Source organism: Pelodiscus sinensis, chromosome 4 (assembly GCF_049634645.1).
Source record: "Pelodiscus sinensis isolate JC-2024 chromosome 4, ASM4963464v1, whole genome shotgun sequence".
Taxonomy (NCBI): domain Eukaryota; kingdom Metazoa; phylum Chordata; order Testudines; family Trionychidae; genus Pelodiscus; species Pelodiscus sinensis.
Window position 1 is genome coordinate 97,842,878 of NC_134714.1, and position 18,136 is coordinate 97,861,013.

Consider the following 18,136-nt stretch of genomic DNA (forward strand, 5'->3'; position numbering starts at 1 on the left):
AACCATATACACGGTTACACTTTCTTATCCTTAGTCTGAACCAACCTAGATACCCTCTTTGACAAACTGCGCAGGACCACTCATATTGGTTCCTATTTGAAAGGCAATATGCTGAATAAAGTTGGCAAGATGGGTTTTAACCAGTGCCTATTCAGGAAGGTAAAAATGCTTTGTTCAAAGTACATACCTATATCTTCCAACCCCAGCTGTCTGTTTAAGGCTGATTGGTAGAGTAATGAAGTCTGTTTTGTTGGCACCCTGAAATAGATAGAGATGATTGTAGGGCCATCTAAAAATCACACACATTATAACTATGTGCATGTTTGGGCCAGGTACAAACTGATTCCTCAATGCTGTGCCATCTCAAATGGATATAACTATGACTATAGGCTACATTATCCAGAATAGTACTCTACGGTGCTAGAAAAATGAAAACTGCTCAATACCTCATCTTGATTTCCCATAGTACATAGCCTGAAGGAATAAGGCACTACCCAAAAGTACAATAGTGTGATTCAATACAGGACATTTTAAGTCACTTCTTGTCATGAAAAGGCACATTTAGCTGTATTCAGCTGTCTTAAAAAACAGTTTGTTTAAATGATCCCCTTGACCTCAGTAGATGCAGTAAAAATTGGAGAGATTATGCTGTTTACCCCTACTATATGTATGCATAATTCAACCAAGTAAATGGAATGGCAGTGAATTGCAAATGCATTTTATGTAAGTAGGCCAAAGTGGGCAAGGTAATATCTTTTAGTGGATCAACTTCTCTTGATGAGAAAGAAGCAAACTTGTCTTTCTCACCAACAGAAGTAGGTCCAGTGTAAGGTCCCTTTTTTTAATTGAAAAAGGGGCTAGAATCAAAACACAAAATGCAAAGATTCAGCTCTTCCTCTCAACCCAGCCTTCATTTTTCATTTCTGCAGTTGTGGATCCTTTTAACTATTATCTGCTTTCCAATTTACGACAGGAGGAAAGCTGTGGACACACTTACTTGCAGGACACTGAACGTCTGCACCATATTGTCCTGTAGTTTTAGCTATAGTTCATATATTTTTATGTTTGACTAATGTGAGCATAACTAGAGGTTAGAGTGTGGGGCGGGGAGATTTAATAGTTTAAACACATCTGGCAGGTTTTGGGTGCCGACTAAAAAACAACTTGTTTTGTAGTCAGATAATGCTACTGGGCAAATCAGAGAACATTCTTTCTAAAGCTGAGTGTTGCCAGAGGACAAGGCGGAGTTGTTTTATTTGTTTAAATACTGCATAGTTTTGCACACACCATTCATTGCAAATACTTGATGTTTGCCACAATTGTTATGGGTTTCTCCCAGAGATGTGGTCTTGTGGCAGCAAAAGATATAAACTGACTGATATAAATGAGTCACAGTACCTCAAAAGTAATTGACAATGATGCAATATCTATGTGAAAAAGAGAGCCTGAAGAATTAAGTTTTCTTGATGCTGCTGCTGCTAAAAACTTAACCCATCATAGCTGGAGTACCATGGTATTTGCATGAGAGAGAGAGAAAAAATCCCTTGGAAAAAAAAGACGCATTAACTTTTTTTTTAAGGGAATAGGATAAAAGTATTTTGCAAGGTCAAAATCTGAGCCTGATGGCACCAAATCAGATTGTCATCCTGCATGATTATTATTTTGTAAATAAAAACCAAGTAACCATTATTCTTATCCTCGTTTTCACACTTCATGTTCTGGGAAAGACTGAGTGTTTTTTCAAGCTGCCCAACTGATTTAGTGCACCACATTTGTAATTTAAGTCTTACTTGGTATCTAGCCTATGACCTCCTAAGCTAAAAAGGTATCCGTGCTAACTACTACATTTGGCTTTATAGGAGACCATTTTTCTTTGTTTCAAAGATTTTTTCTTTTTTTGCTAAGCTGTGGTGTTTTCATTCATTGTGTTCGTCTAACCCACTAAAAGATAAACAATTGTAAGAAAAAAAAATTGAAGTAACTGTTTTATAACATGATATGAAACCTGATACGGTTTTCTGTTGCCAGTACAATTCCCCAGTGAGACGGATAAATTGTGGTCAAGACCTGGACAGGTTAACTAGTGGTCATCAATGCTGGTGGTACCTTTCCATACAAAAAATGGTAAGTATTGGACATGTCATGTGAAATCTAATACCAGCCATGAAAGAAGACAGCTGTTGGACTCTTGTATTTTTCTCTTTGAAGGGGCTTTAATTGAAAGCTTGGTGAAAAATGCAGGTTACATTCTTAGTGTTATCAATAATTTGTAACAGCAACAAGATCAGAACAGTGATGCATCTAATATTTATACACTTTCTAATTTTAGTTGTCTAAGAGCAATACATTATTTTATATATATATATATATATATATATACACACACACACACACACACACACACCATTTCAAGCAATTAATAGGAAATAATAAACCCTCTTCCCCAAACCCTGAAACAATATATTTCCTCACACTAATGTCTCTTTTCACATATACTTGACAAAGAGTCTCTTTAAGTTACTTATCTTAAGAGTAATCTGTTAATGGAGATCCTGGACCAGCCCCGTTTCAGTTCAGTTTTAAGTTTATACAACTTGCTAACCACATAACCAGTGTGGTTTACACTGTAAACAAATCCCAAATGTCTACAATGACTGGAATCTGTTGGGGGTAAAAAGGAGATCTGTACATCTGAGGATGAAATAAACTTAAACCAGTCCAAAAAAAGATTGAAACAGAGATAATACAATTTCTGGGGATCCATGCTGTAACGTTAAAAGCAAGTTAACTTAAATGAAAGATTCTAATTTTTTTGCACAAAATTCATCTAGTGTTAGCTGCTCTAGAAACTTTTTTTTTAAGTTGACTTGTGAAATTCAAATCAGAGCTTACATTTTAAAAAATTGCCCTTACGGAGTACAAATACAAAGTTTACCAAAAATGTCTTGAGTATTTTTTTGAGTGTACGATTGTAATAGAATTTGGAAACCTGCACATATGCAGTAAGCACAAAGCTTTACCTTAGCAGAAGTACACACATAGTTTGACTATCAAGGTACAATAAATATGCACCTGTAAATGTTCAAGTAGAAATAATAATTGAAAGATTTTTAGAGCAAAAGAACATCAAAAGTAACTACAGCTCATAGCAATATTTTAATTGTAAGAATCTCCATAATTTCATAACAATGTCACAAAAACCCCACTTAACATTATTGAATGGGAATTTTCTTTAAAGTCCAATGGATGTCAAAACTGAACAAAATCCTACGGTTTAGTTAACCTGTCTCAACTGGGTAGAGTAGACAGATGTAGCATTCCTAAAGAGGTGGTCAAGGATGATTGAAAAGTTTGCAGCAGTTCATAATATCCCATTTTGTTTATTCATTTGTTTGAGTTGTCTAAAGGGCCAACTGAAGTTTAGTCATGTTCCTCTGGTGCATGTTGTGATGGCGGACTAGTTCATCGGATCTGGCAAATTTTTTTTGACAGCTGGGCCATCTACAGCTGAATGGCTTTTCACCTGTTAAAGAAAACACCCAATTATTTAATTGGCATAAAGATGGACTGAAACATTTACCATTTATTTTGGTTTTTTAGAACTCCTTTCAAAAAGGAAACTAACTATGGGTCCTTCTCTATAAAGGCACTGAATGCCCCTCATTCCCGTTCACTTCAGTGCTCAGTACTTTGCAAGCCTAGGCCCTAACTGACAGAATTTCTTACTCAACTCAAGTTTTAAAGAAGCCCTTTTAAGATTAATCTGAAGTTTTGTAACAGCACATTCCTGAAGGAAGTATTTAGGTCTGGCATGCCAATAGTTATTCTTTAAAGCTTAATCCAATGTCCATGGAAGTCAGTCATTTCCAATGATTTCAATAGGCTCTATTAAGACAGCAATGTTCAGTGAAAACCTATGGAGATGGTTAAGAAGAAGTCTATGGAGCTTAGCTGCAGGTTTGGTGAGCTGGTACAAAAAGTTCCTCACTGCTCTCCAAGTCAAGCAGACCTCACATGTCCCACTGAGAAGAAAAAATGGGAAATTATTGGAGGCCCACCATGTTCCATGTTTTCCTAGCACTCCCCTAGCAGATAAATAACCAAAAACCCACACACACACCCCAAACACCTTTTCTGCACTTTTATCAATTCTTCAGCTTACCACAGCATGCAAATGCAGTAGCAGGTCATATTTCTGACAGCGCAGGAATGCTGGAGGAATATCCTCAGCAGCTCCGAGCAGGGCACAGGTTAGAACAGAATCAGAAATTTTATTCTTCTTCTGGAGTTGTATCATTAGTCATATCAACCTGGATTTTTTATTTCTTTGTCTGTCTAAGTATGTACAGGTCTGTTTCCGGAGCCTGAATTCATCTGTGTTGGCTAGAGGTCAGCATTCTGCAGTTCAATACACTCTGGGGTTGGCATAAACTTCCCTAAATCATCCCTTCCCCCACCCTCTTCTGGGACTCACATTTGTGTGTAGATCATTCTGTTGATCATTTCAAAACTTCCGAATTTAAACAGAAGAGAAGTTTGGATTCTGGAGTAGTTTGTTTGTATAGATTTTTTGCAAAATGTCAAGCAGTGAAATAGATAGATAAATGGGTTTTGAAATCTGATTACTTTGTTTAACAGAAATACTGATCACAGAAAGATGTTGGATGGTTTAGAGCAGAGTTGAACTTATCAGAATTACTAATAAAATCATAGACTTATGTAAATGAGCATCAATCACTCCATCAGTTCTCAGCAGCACTGCCCAAATCATGCTCATTGATGTGAATTCAACATTATGGGCTAGATTGGGGTGGGCAATAATTTTTGATGGGGGCCCCCTCCAAGAATTTGGAAAATGGTCAAGGGCCGCACTCTTCCATGATATTAATGGAGGAGGTGAGGGGTCTGGGATGGAGGCTGGGTGCAGAAGGGAGCTTGGTGTAAGGGAGGGAGTTTGGGTGAAGGAGGCACTTGTGACCTAGGGCACTTGTCTGGGATGCAGGAGGTTGGACTGTGACCTAGATCAGGGAACTGGGGTACAGGGATTTGGGTTGTGCGCTCGGGCAGGAGTGGACTGTGATCTGCGACAGGGGATTGGAGTGCTGGATCTGGGAGGGGATATGGGTACAGGAAGGGGGCAGAGGATTTGGGTATGTGGAGCAGGGGACAGAGGCTTGGGGAAGAGAGGGGCTGGGGTGCCTGAGGCAGGCTTTGACCATGAGATTTACCAGCCAGCAGCCATTCCTGAATCAGCCTCCTTTCTTGCCCTGCCTTCACCCAGGCTGCAGACATGTGCTGCTGTTATTGAAACAGGCAGATCCCATTAGCTAGTTTCTGGCCAGAAACCAGCCAGTCTGATTGTGCTGGGAGGAGCAGCTCCTAAACTTTTCCTCCCTTATGGACTCACAGTTTTTAAAGAAAAACAGCCCCACAGCTGCATTCCTGAGTGGCATGCATGTGGGGCAAGGCAAGTGGAGAGCCTGTCTGGGGCTCTCTGCAGCGTCCGTGGGCTGGATCCGGTGGCTTGGCTAGAATGCAGCTTTGCCAAATCCCTGTAGATTGCAGCTGGGCTAGAATCCCTGTAGATTTGTCTCTGAGCATGTAATTGTGCTGCCTCAGAGACAAATCTGCTTCTCCTCTTGCTACAGTGAGTGCAGATTACTTCCCTTTCCATGCTAGTCAGCTGCACGATCCTGCACACTGGGGAGACAGTCAAAGCTCTGCACACTCCTGCCTATAAGCCTGCTTGGAAAGTGAAGTAGCAGCTAGGAGTGGAAAAATAGGCAGCAAGGTGACACTTCCTGATTCCCCTCTGCAGATATTAGAGGCCGTGTCTTCACTGTTGAAACGGTTGTGTTTTTTAGACTCAGGCAGCTAAATCAATTTAGTTACCTTATTATACAGTCCCTGGCGAGACAAGGCACTACCTTGATGTAGATAGGGAATGCCAACTCCAAGTGGGGTACAATAGTACTGACCTCAGCTAGGTCCATGAAGGAAAAAATAAAAACTACCAATGTCTTAGCTGCGTTGATGTAGATCCCCAGGGAGACATTGTGAGTCATCTATCTTGTTATAAACCAGGGGGCTGCTGACCCACAGAGAAATCAGTTGGGGCCGCATACAAGTGAGAAGTGCAAAAAACTCCACCTCACTGATGTGGCCCTGACCAAAAAGCAGAAAGACACTCCCCCCACTCCCCTTGCAAACCAGAACCTAGAGGGGGACCCAGGCTAGATTGTGTGCTCTTGCCCCTCAGGGGTTGGAGGGACTGGACCACAAGCATGGGCTCCCCAGTGCTGGGGGGAGCTCCAAGCCTTGAGGGCCAGATCCAGGTAAGCTGGGGGCTGCATCCAGCCCCCAAACCTTAGGTTCCCCACCTCTGTTGTAAACACACATCTTTTTTTGGCAATGAAGATAGGTCCAGCTCACAATGTGGCTATAAGGCGCTAGTCTTTGCTTGAGTTATGTGACTCCTCTCATACAGGGACAAAACAGAACTTGTGGCCTTGTCTTCATTAGGGGAAAAAGCGTTTTCTGAACTAACATTAGGAAAATTTCTAGGAAAACTACAAACTGCCTATTTTCACTATGTTAACAGGCTGAGGTAAAACCTACACTCGCCTTTAACTCAGTCCACCAATTTGTGTGAAAACTACATACTGCCTTGTCTTCATTAGGAATATATCTCACATTAAGACATGTTAACTATGAACACACCTTTTTGCCTAATACAGATGCATCCAATTGCTGGCCCAGCTCCCCCTGTGGGCATAAACCAGGGGTTAATGGCACTAAGATGTTTAATAATATGGAACTCTTGTTTGTTGGCAAGATATGCTGATTTTCACATAAGTCAGTAGATCAAATTGTTTGGCTGAGAATGGTGCTAATGGTACAACAGAAAATTCACAAAATTCTAAAAATGACTGTCCTCAAACATAAGGTTCTAATTAAAATACTATGCAAAGGGTCTTTTAAATTTCATCTTTACGTTTCCTTAAAAGTTCCTTAAATATTTTGGCAAGTATTTACTTCTGCTTTTGTGCATGTGCCTGTTTAGTGTTAGTGAAAGGTACTGTCTTTATACTCAGGAGAGCTTTAACAGTGATGCCAGCTCCCCAACGCCACCTTACATTAGGCCTCAGCCCTGACCTGGAAGAGCCATGAGTAGAGATTAGAGCAAGGGTCGGCAACCTAAGGCATGTGTGCCACTTATGGCATATGAGCTGATATTCAGTGGCACATGGGTGGGAGCTCAGCCCCACCCCGCCTCCCCAACGCAGCCGCTGTAGAGTGCTCCTTCTTCCCTGCAGCAGGATAGGCTGCAGTGGGAGGAGGCAGCGTTGGGGCTGAGGCTCTTCAGTGGCGCCTCAGCCGGGACCGGAGGTGCCACTGCTATGCCCACGCGGTCTGGGGCCAGCCTCGGAGTCTGGAGGAGCCGCTGCCATGGCCACACAGTCCAGGGCCGGCCCCAGACCACAGTGGCAGCAGGGCCTTGGAGTGGCACCAGATTGTGTCAACAGCAGCAGCAGGGCCTCCGGGGCCAGGCCCGGACCATGTGGGCCCCAGCAGCAGGGCCACCCTCTGGGGCTGCCAGGACTGCATGTCTGCGGCCCTTGCTGCAAGAGGGCATGAAGCCTGGTAAGGTCCCCACTCATGCCCCAAACCCCCTCCAATCCCCTCACTCCTCTTTCCTGCCCAAGACCCGGCACTCCCAGGTTGCTTTAACACCTCCCTTGTTCCTGCACCCTCTCTCCTGGTTGCACATTGCACCCTCCCTTGCTCCTGCTCCCTCCACCTGGCCAGTCATCCTACTCCCAGCCTGCTTCTGCACCTTACCTCCCACCCAGACCTCACAACTTGTCCCCCCCTTCTGCACCCACTTCCCTCCCAGATCCTGTACCCCATACCTACGCTACTTGCTGGCAGCTCTGTCTTGCACACTGCACCCCTCATTTTTGTCCCTACCCCAGAGCCTAAGGAGGTCCATAAAATCCACTAACTCCAGAACCCCAGAAAAGAAAATCTGGTTTATGGTAATCCCTGAACCTCAGTTCCCACCCTTCCCTTCACCCCATGAAGCTGGGGGACCAGAGGAGTGAGGTGTCTCAGTTGGGGCCACATCAGTGTCAGTTGGGGGTTTTTGGAGGAGTTTTTTTTACCTCTCACTTGTGCGGTCCCCAACTGATTTTTCTGTGGGTCAGTGACCCCTGACCAAAAAAGGTTTCCCACCCCTGCCATAAATAAAGAAAATATTGAAACCTCTTGTATTGGACGTAACATTTTACTTTATTTAAAATGAAGTTTAATAAACTAACATGAGAAAGTTAAAACACTTCATCTGTTTTATAATTTAAATTAAACTGCAGCTGGTTCAGAAAATAAGGTCACCATACCCAGCCTGCCCTTGCCTCCCCTCTTCCCTTCTTCCCCCCGGCACACAGATCCATGAATAAATTAAATCTCGGTATGCCACTTCTAAAAGGTTGCCGACCCCTACATTAAACAGTAAGATCTGCATCTTAATTTATTTATTAATGAAACTGCTGTAAGTTAAACTATTATTGACTTTTAAAAGTATCTCTGGCACTCAGATCTGTACTTAGAGGCGAATAAGTCAAATCCTGGCACTCCCCCTCTGAAAGTTGCAGACCTCTGGGTTAGAGGATCCTCTAATTCCTTGGCCCTTCTGCTGAGGCTGGCACTAACTGGCCTCTTTGTAGGCAATGATGGTGATGATCGTTTATGCACAGTGGATGCCGGTAGGCTGAGATCACTACAGCCATTTCACAAAAGCTGACAAAATACATTATTCCAAGCTGATATATCCTAAAAGCACAAAGTAACAAGGAGTAACATTTTCAAAAGCACCCAAATAACACAGGTGCCTAAGTCTTAATTTGAAAACTGATTTGGGCATCTAGGAGCCAAGACTCACTGATAATCTCTGGGAGTCAGGCTCCTAAAACACTTCAGCACTTTGGAAAATGTTAGCCAAGTTTCAAAGACACTCTCACAGTAAATCACAGTAAAATTAATTTAGCTTAAATAAATAATGAAATATAAATGTGAAGAAAAGTTTACGCACTTGTTTTACCTGTATGAGTCCTGGTATGAGTCTTCAGATGATCGGATCTGGAGAACTTTCTCTGACAGGTTTTACACTGGAAGGGTTTCACACCTAAACAGATAAAACAAGTCTATTCCCATATTCAAACACCTTGTGGGAAGGGTCAGGGAGATCAGTTATTTCTGAATTTTCAAAATACTGGAATTTTTTTTAATCGTTCCTGTAACTACTCCTCCCCAGCTACCCGCCTACATACTACATATCTCAAAGATCATTAATCAGACCGCTGCATAACTTAGCCTTTCGTAACACTATCTTTCTCCTAAAAACCAGTTAACACTCTCAGGTACAAAGTGTCCCCAGCTGCAGCCAGTGTAAACAAGCAGTAATCACAGGATACAAAATCTGAAAACCATGATCAAGAAAAGCTCTGTGAAGCTTATTCAATGTGTGGTTCCTGTGTTTTGGTGCGCCTGACATTCAACTTTAAGCTTTGTGTATTTGAATTTAATTTGGTAAAACCAGACTGAAATAAGAAAGCCAGCTGACAAGTTTTATAACACAATATATACTGTACATGGATTCTTAAGGATTTGTTCAACCCAGAAGACCTACCATGTGATTATCAAAAATATATATATTAGGAAAGAAAATAAGTGAAGCCTCATAAGTCTCAAAAATGCTCACTTTATGCCCCCAAAAGAACCACTGAGCATGCAAATTAAAGGTCTGCAAGACCCAAAGAAATTTTACATGAAACTCTTAGTTTTCATGTTTTAACCCAGAGATCTCCATAATTTCAGGTTTCATTATGGAAAGTTTCACACACAGCTGAAGTCCATCATAATTCTCCCACTACCTCTCAAGGGCCAAACTGTCTTCCTTAGGAAGAAACTGAACAAACTGACTTTGCATAAGGAACCTTGTAATATTACTCAATCCGGAGTCAGGCCATAGAGCCGCATGTTGTTGCTATTTTCTCCACCCTGTAGCCAAGGTGTACTATGTGTTTCCTGCACAGAGATTTTGGCCAGTATAGCCACATGCCTAAAGGAAGTGGGATTTAAGCACATGCATAAGTTCTTTGCAGGCTTGGGATCTGGATGAATGGCAGTGCTCTGTAAAAAAGTAGGGGGTGTAGTGTACACTCTCTCATTTGCTCTTCCTTTCTGTACAGAAAATGCATGATCGTTCCATTGCCTTTCAAGCCTCTCACATGGGTGAGTGCAGGTTTTTCCATTGCATATCAATGCACCCATGTATGAGTGTGTTAATTATTTTTAAATTATGGTAGTAGATGTTTTTATTTTGTTTAATAATTCCTTGTTCTAAAGATACTTTTTCCCACCCCTTTCATATCACTCCAGAGAGCAGAATGTTTTATTTTGGAGAGTTTTGATACAAGTTTACAGAATCCAAAAGCTCTATTATTGAGGCATACACTTGTGAGACTGAAATGCGAACAGAAAATCCCTGGAGTCCAACTAATGCTGAATCTTCTCAGAAATAGAAACTCGCCCACTAAGAAGAACATTAGAGAGGAGAGAACTATATTCGACAAACCTGTGTGTCGTCTTTGGTGTCGTTTGAGTTGGTCTGAACGAGAGAACCTTCGCTCACAGTCCTTAAAGTCACATTGGTACGGTTTCTCACCTTAAGAGGGCAAAGGTTTCATTAGAAAGGTATTGCTGAATTCAGAAGCACATCAGCTTCATGTTTTATAACTCTCTCCATATGTAAGATGTCCTGTACTAAAAGGCTAGGGCTTCTCACATATTTCAAGACACTTTGGAGTTGATGCACCAGATTCTCAGCTGATTTAAACTGAGATAGCTTACAGGCAAAGGAGCTCTGCTGGTATACTCCAGCTGTGGATCTAGCACAATTCATTTACCTTAATTATATCTGATCTTGAATCAGTTTATGCTAAAATGGGGTAAAGAAATTGATTAAAGTTACAAAAACTGAGCTCAAAGATGCATGAACAGTTACTCCAATATTTGCCATTATTCTAATATTTAACAATAAAAACAGCAATTTGTCTTTTTTGCCCCTGAAAACCATATTTCAACCCCTTCTACAATTTTCACAAGGAAATAATTTACACAGATGAAAGATTTAAAAAGTGGATTTGAAGATTAAAAAAAAAAAGTCAACCCAAACCATTATAACTGGTAATTTTTTTATCTGGGATAACTGTGGGAAAATATTAGCAACATTCAATCCTATAATAAAGCATGTTTCTCTTCCAAAATCCCAATTTCCTCACTTCCCTCAAGGACGATGAAAAGTAGTATTTCATACGCAAACACCTCCCTCACCCAAGTCTATGAAATCTTTGAGAACCTCATATGAAAATTATGAAAACGTTGCCTTTCTTTTTTGTACATGTCTACTCTGAACCCAAGAACTCAGACTGCCTGGGACAGAAGTGATATGCTAGCTTTAAAATTAAAACCACCACCACTGCCTCACATTCATACAGCACCTTTCCTTACACAGAGTTTTACAAAGCATTCATACACACATAATGAAAATGCAGCCATTTCAGGAGAGGAGAGGAAACAAATTGGTATACTGTGTACAGGCTGGACCTCGCTGGCCCGGTACCCTCGGGACCTGACTGGTCCCAAACGAGGGGATTTGCTGGACCAGAGACGGTCCCTCCCCTCGTGGCCGTGCTGCCACCGGGCTATGGCTCCAACCTGCCCCTGCTGCTGCCTCAGACCCCTGGGGCTCTCCATGGCCCCCGTGCTGCACAGGGGCAGAGCTCTGCAGCACCTGGCTCCATGGCTGGGGCTGGAATTCTGCAGATGGGGCATAGGGACAGAGCCAGAGCTTCACGGCCCAGGCCAGAGCACCCTGACTGCTGCTGGGGCTGGTGCTGGAGTTCCCCAGCCACTAGAGTGAGAACAAGGTCAAAGCTCCAAGGACAGGGCCAGATCTCCCTGGCTGCTGGGGGGATCGGAGCTCCCTGGCCAGGGCTGGAGATCCACGGCCAGGCCAGACTAGAGCTCCCCAGCTAATGGGGCCAAGGAGCTTTGCTGGTGCCAGAACTCCCTGCCGTGCCATCCTCCCACCACACACACACTCTCTGGGCTCCCAGCTGAGTCGCTGGTGCCCCTTATGGCTCCTGCCCCTGCCACCAGACCTCCCTCTTCCTGGGCTCTGTGGTCCAGGAACATCCATGGTCCATGCCGGACCATGGATATTGCCAGACCAAGGAGTCCCAGTAAAGGGAGGTACAACCTATAGTAGTACGGTGAGTTAAAATGTTGAACCTCAGAAGGACTAACCTAAGCTTACTGACACAGAATTTGTAAAGCCTGATTCTCATTTACTCTAAGGTCTCTTTACACCACTCTGGCATGCTAGAAGGGCACAAAAAAAATTATACATTATGCCCATTATAAGGCTTTACGGTACCAAAATTGAGCCCTTTAATCATAGGCATGCGCACAGGGTGTGCCGGGTGTGCCCAGGCACACCCTAATGTCTCGGGCCGGCTAGATGGGGATTTTTAATGGGGCACCATAGCCCCTCATTTTCAATTCCCCGCAACCAACTACGAGGCACTGTGGGGCAGACACAGCACATGCGCGGCGTCCTCAAAAGCCACGCAACAGGTGAGAGGGGAGACACCCGGGCATGGTGTGATGTCACGTCTGGGATTTTAAAACCGCGCTGCCCAGCTCCAGAGGCAGCTGGGGCCCGACTACACACGCCAGCCCGAGCCATTTTTGCAGCCCAGGCCCCCACCCCTCCCCAGCAGCACCCCCACAAGGCCCAGCAGCATTGTGTGGCGCCCCTGAGGCGCCCTGGGCTATGCCCTGGCCGGCCTGTAGTTTGGGCCGACTGACTCCAGCCCTGCAAGCTGGAAGGCAAAAGCCGAACATAAGGGAAGGGAAGGGAGGAGAGGGATGGGAAGGAAGGAAAAATAAGGGAGGGGAGGGATGGGGAAGGAAGGAAAAATAAGAGGAAGGAGTGGGAGAGAGAGGGGGCAGGTCAGGAGTAGAAAGGGGAAGGCACCAAGGGACAGGGTAGAGGAGACACAAATGCCAGGGGGCCAAGTGGAGACAATGAGGAAAAGGGCAGGAGGGGAGGTGTCAGTGGGAGGGGGACAGGGTGATGCTGGGAAGGGAGAGGGTAAAGGCATTGGAAGTTAGAGGGGGGAGAGGGAGGTTCTGGGAGAAGGCTTGAAAGAAGGGGTGGGCATGAGGAAGGCAGGGATGGAGCAAGTCATGTGTGAGGGCATAGGGGCATGAGGGGAGTGGGGACAGAGGGTGGTGAGGGGGTGGGCATCAGGGAAAAAGAGGGGAAAGGGGGCACGGACAGTGAGGGAAGGGGGAGGCACCAGGAGGGTGCAGTGGTAAGGGAAGGTGCAGATGTCAGGGGATTCTGGGGGTGAAGCAGAAGGGCAGAGACCTGCAGGGGAGATACCAGCACCAGAGGAGAGAGGCAGGGCAGGTGTGTAGAGGGAGGTGTTAGAAGAGGGGATGAGGAGGGGTAGTTCACATGATCAGAGTGGGGCTACTGGAGGAGTGGGCACAGGGGGGAGAGAAGGGCTGGTGGAGGGGGGCAGGTCTCAAGAAGGCTGAGGGCAGTGAGAAGGGCAGGAGTCAGTACAGCAGAGGAGGGTGAGGGGTTGGGGAGCAGCAGGCACCAGGGGAGCTGATGGAGCAAGGGGAGGAGACATGGCAGCAGAGGGAAAAGGTAGAGGTTTGAGATATGTATTAATAACTTGGGTGCCACAGTGGCACATCCAAACAAGTCCCATGAACTCAGTACTGGTGCACAACACAAAATTCATTCTGTTCATGGGAGGAAACTCTTAGAGGGAATACTTCCCCCAGCCTCTACACCCCCGAGTTAATGTCACACACTTTGGGTTAATGCAATTGCAGGATAGTTGCATGAGGGGGGTTTGGTGGGGGTCAAATTAATCCCTATTGTTAGGAGGATGGTGGGAAAAGTACGGGGCAGGGGGTGTCACATGACATCTTTTACTTCTGGTGATGTGTCCATCTTGCCCTGAGAATGTTACTTCCAGAGGTGTGGCCAATGGGGCTCAGGGGTGTGGCCAATGGGGGTCAAAGTGCATTTTAAAAAAGTTATTTGGGTGCACACCCTAATGAAATGTGCTGCGCACGCCTATGCCTTTAATTTATATGCAGAGCAGAAAGAACACTGGTTTTACACACAGTAAACTGCATGGAACATGTACACCTCACCCTTCCAAACCAGGAAAAAATAAAGATCCAAAATGAAGGAGTTAAAGAAAAAAGCAGTTTGAAGAGGGATGAATGTTTAAAAATGTATGAAATTTGCAAACATCTAAATGTCAAGATTCTGTCTTTGTGACAATTTATAATACTGACTAGAGAAATAGGTTTCTGTTAGCATTCAAATCCAGAATGAGTGCTGCACATTCTGAGGTGCAGAGGCTCAGATATTGTGTTCATGTTGTGTGTGATCTACAAAAAAGTGACCTGAACCCTTTTTTCTATTTTATTGCAACTACAGTATTAGGGAAATTAGAAACTGTCCATTATTTAAGGGGCATAGCAATTTCTAACTTGAAAATACTTCTTAGTAGCTTATGCTTACTCATTTGAAAAATAGCAATGTTACATGGCACCCCTCTCATTTTTGTTTTATGAAAATTATGATTTTGGCTTAAAACAAAAATGTGACATGTTGGGATGAATCATTCAGATCTCAGCAGCACTTCTGCAAACGTTGAGTAACTGTTTAGGTGAATGGAGATTTATAGTGGTGTAGCCAAGATCAAAATTTTCACTAGTCTTAAATAGCTGTATAAAATCATTATAACTTCCTGGGGCAGGTACTCAAAGAAGTTTATGGTCTCTTAAACCCAGGCATAAGCTAGTCTATATCTGTTCACTTGAATTGGTTTATGTAAATTATTACATTTGCTGCAAATGTTTAAAATGATCCCTTACACTTTTACCACAGGAACCTCCACAGAAATGCTGGCTTGTAGGAAACCACTTACTTTCATGAGATTCAGTCATTTGACAGATTTAAGAGACTGGCTGTCAGTGGAACTGAATTCAGTGACAGGATGATTGTCTCTTAAGTGCAATATAAATGCAGAAGATGTTTAATTAGACATTTGAATAGGATACTCTAACAGGCTTGAAGGCACCTACTTTAAAAGCAAAAGGAGCTTTATTTTTGTTTTATAAAATGATCTACTCACCTGAGGACTCTGGTGCCTTTTTCAGACTATAAACAACCTTCTTCTGGAGGCAAACTTGCTCACTTGCATTCAGATTCAGAAGCCCCCGCTCTTGGGCTTCAGTGTGGGCCTAATTACATGCCCACCAAAGTCAACAGACACACACACTGACTTCAGTAAGAATCATAACAAGTGCCCAGAAAACAGGACTGAGCTTTTGACACCAACCGTGCAGCAGATTCTCTAAACTGCTTAGCAAAAAGTTTGTGGTGCCTTCTTTCCCAGGGCTCAATGGAAACATCCCCATATAGCGATACCACCTCCAACTTTGAGGGACACTCAGACAATATATGGGGATCTTTACCTGTAGTATAATAACAAAAACAGAACAGAAAGAAGCTGAAAGGCAAACTGCACCTTCCCTTTGCCCTCAGCTTTCTTTGCTTGGTGTTTCGCTTTCATTTACATTTCACTATTAACAAAAGAATGTAAAGGCTAACCATAATGCAAGATAAACCATTAAACATTTGAGGGGATGGAAGGATGGTTCAATATGGAATCTTTTTTTTTTTATTAAAAACTCAAATTGCACTTTAACTTTAGGTTTAAAATGCTGCGGCAGACATAAAACTAATCTGAGCTGACCTGGTTCTGGGTTGTTGCTGTTTTAACTGGAATCTGAAATATATGTCAGTGTACTTATCCAAAATGGGCCAAGTTACACAAGTTGCACATGGAAGGCAATTTCTCTGAAGCCAATGCAGTTATTCCAGATTTACCCAAATATAAATGAGAGCAAAATTTGATCTTATTTTCCTACAAGTGCATAATATTAGCCATAACATTTTCATTTCAAGTGTACTTTTTGTGGAGGAGTTCTGGAATGGGGAGGTGGGCTAGTGCTAAGACAAACCATTGAGTAGTTTAAATTTTGCTTTCTGCTCAGAGACAGCAAGTTTTACACAGAAATAATCTGAGGTTCGTCTGTACCCTAATTATTCCTGGGGTGGTGCAATATCTGTAGTTAAAAGCCCTTTCTCCTTTCTTAATATAGTAATAGAGGTTGTGCTTCCCTAAACTGGGACTCCCTAGTCCGGCAGATCACAGATGCTCCTGGACCAGAGAGCCCTGGGGCAGAGGAACTGGCTCCATAGCAGGGAGGGGTTTAATTAAATGGGTTTTATACGGATTCTGTTAAATTGGTGCAAATCCCATATGTGGATGCAGTTCATACAATATCAGTGTAAAGGAATTTTACCATTATAAATTGTTTCAGTATATTTGTGGCCATTTTTTTGTTTTGTTTTGCAGGTAAGGCTTAAAGATAGAGATTGTGTATTTTCTTTGCACAAAAAAAACAGATCAGATTGGGGTGGGAGGTGGATTTGTGACTATTGATGATAAAAGAAAAACCTTCTGTGCTGCACATTAACCCATGAGAATGAAATCTTACAAGGTATGCCTTCAAGGGATATTAACAGAGGAAAGGGCACTGGCCTGGGACTAAGATGGGGATTAAATTCCCCACTGAACTACAGATCTCATGTGTGATCCTAGACAAGTCACTTAATCTACTCTCAGTTCCCCATCCGTGCAATAGGGATAATACTTCCAAGATCCCTGAAAGGCAGAGAAGATAAAATCCATTAATGAGTATAAGGTGCCTAGATACTGTGGTGAGGAAGGTCATGTAGGGTACGTGTACACTGCACAGCTATTTCAGGATACTAGAGGTATCCCGAAATAGCTACCCTGTGTCTGAACAAGCCATCCATTACAGTAAAACTCCAATAGTCTGGCATCCAATAGCCCAGCACTCCTGATAGTCCGGCATCAAAATGGCAAGAGCCTAGTGAGTGAGCTTCAGCAAAAAATGAGTCACAAGGTAACAGCAGCAGCAGCTGAACTGAGCAAAAAGGGTAAAAAAGGCTTAAAAACACTAAAATATTACAGTATACTGTATATAGTATGTACAATAAAAAGGGTTAAAAACACTTTATATACAGTATATAATGTATACAATATATATATATATATATATATATATATATATATATATATATATATATATATATATATATATGAACAGTTTATAGTACCTCCTGATAGTCCGGCATATCAGATAATCCGGCACGACCTAGGTCCCATAGGTTCCGGATTATTGGAAGTCTACTGTATTTTGAAATATTTTTCAAAATAATGGGTGTGCTATTTAACCATCCCAGTAAACCTCATTGCACGAGGGATAAGGGATGACTCGAAATAGCGCGTTATTTCAAAATAACTGTGTAACTGCTGTGTAAATGCACCAAATTTCAAAATAAGCTGTTTTGAAATAGATTCAAAATACAATATGCAATTTGTGCTACACAAATTGGGTATCTTATTTCAAGTTTAGGGTGCTGTGTAGACACACCCATAAATAACTAGATAAAGAAAGGAGACACAGAAGGAAGTTGAAGAAGACACTCCATACAGAACGGGTTTTGGTCGCTGTATATAATCAAGATAGTCACTGTGAACCTGTACTTATCTATTACTATAAAAATTAAGTTGTAGCAAACCCATGGCTATATACTTTCACACACAAACTTGGACTGTCAGTACCAAAAGCTGTATATCCTAACACGTGAATTAAAATGGATTAACTCCATTAATTACAGGCTCTCAGCCTACTAAAGCTAGACAGAATCATCACCACACACACTTCCTCTGTATTAGTACAAAACTCTTAAAAAACAAAATAAACGTTTTGACAATTATTGCTTTCTCTCGTTTTAAACAAATGAAAGGTAGTTTTTAGATACAGATGGTCCAAAAAGTTATTTGCTGTATCAGATGGTCAGTACATTCATAGTTTT

At 42.7% G+C, this 18,136-nt stretch overlaps 1 protein-coding gene across 4 annotated transcripts in view; it reads right to left on the bottom strand.

Annotated features, from left to right (window-relative positions):
- Positions 1-2,323: 2,323 nt before the first annotated feature.
- WT1 (WT1 transcription factor) overlaps positions 2,324-18,136 on the bottom strand; it is a 58,469-nt gene continuing 42,656 nt past the window's right edge. For 3 of the 4 annotated variants that reach the window (XM_075927803.1, XM_014576439.3, XM_075927805.1), the window contains 3 exons: positions 10,637-10,726; positions 9,092-9,184; positions 2,324-3,523 (listed from right to left, as the gene is read on the bottom strand). In XM_075927803.1, the coding sequence (XP_075783918.1) occupies positions 3,402-3,523; positions 9,092-9,184; positions 10,637-10,726 (305 nt within the window). In that variant the 3' untranslated portion in view covers positions 2,324-3,401. The remainder of the gene's footprint in view (positions 3,524-9,091; positions 9,185-10,636; positions 10,727-18,136) is intronic. The other variant, XM_075927804.1, reaches the window with a different exon arrangement.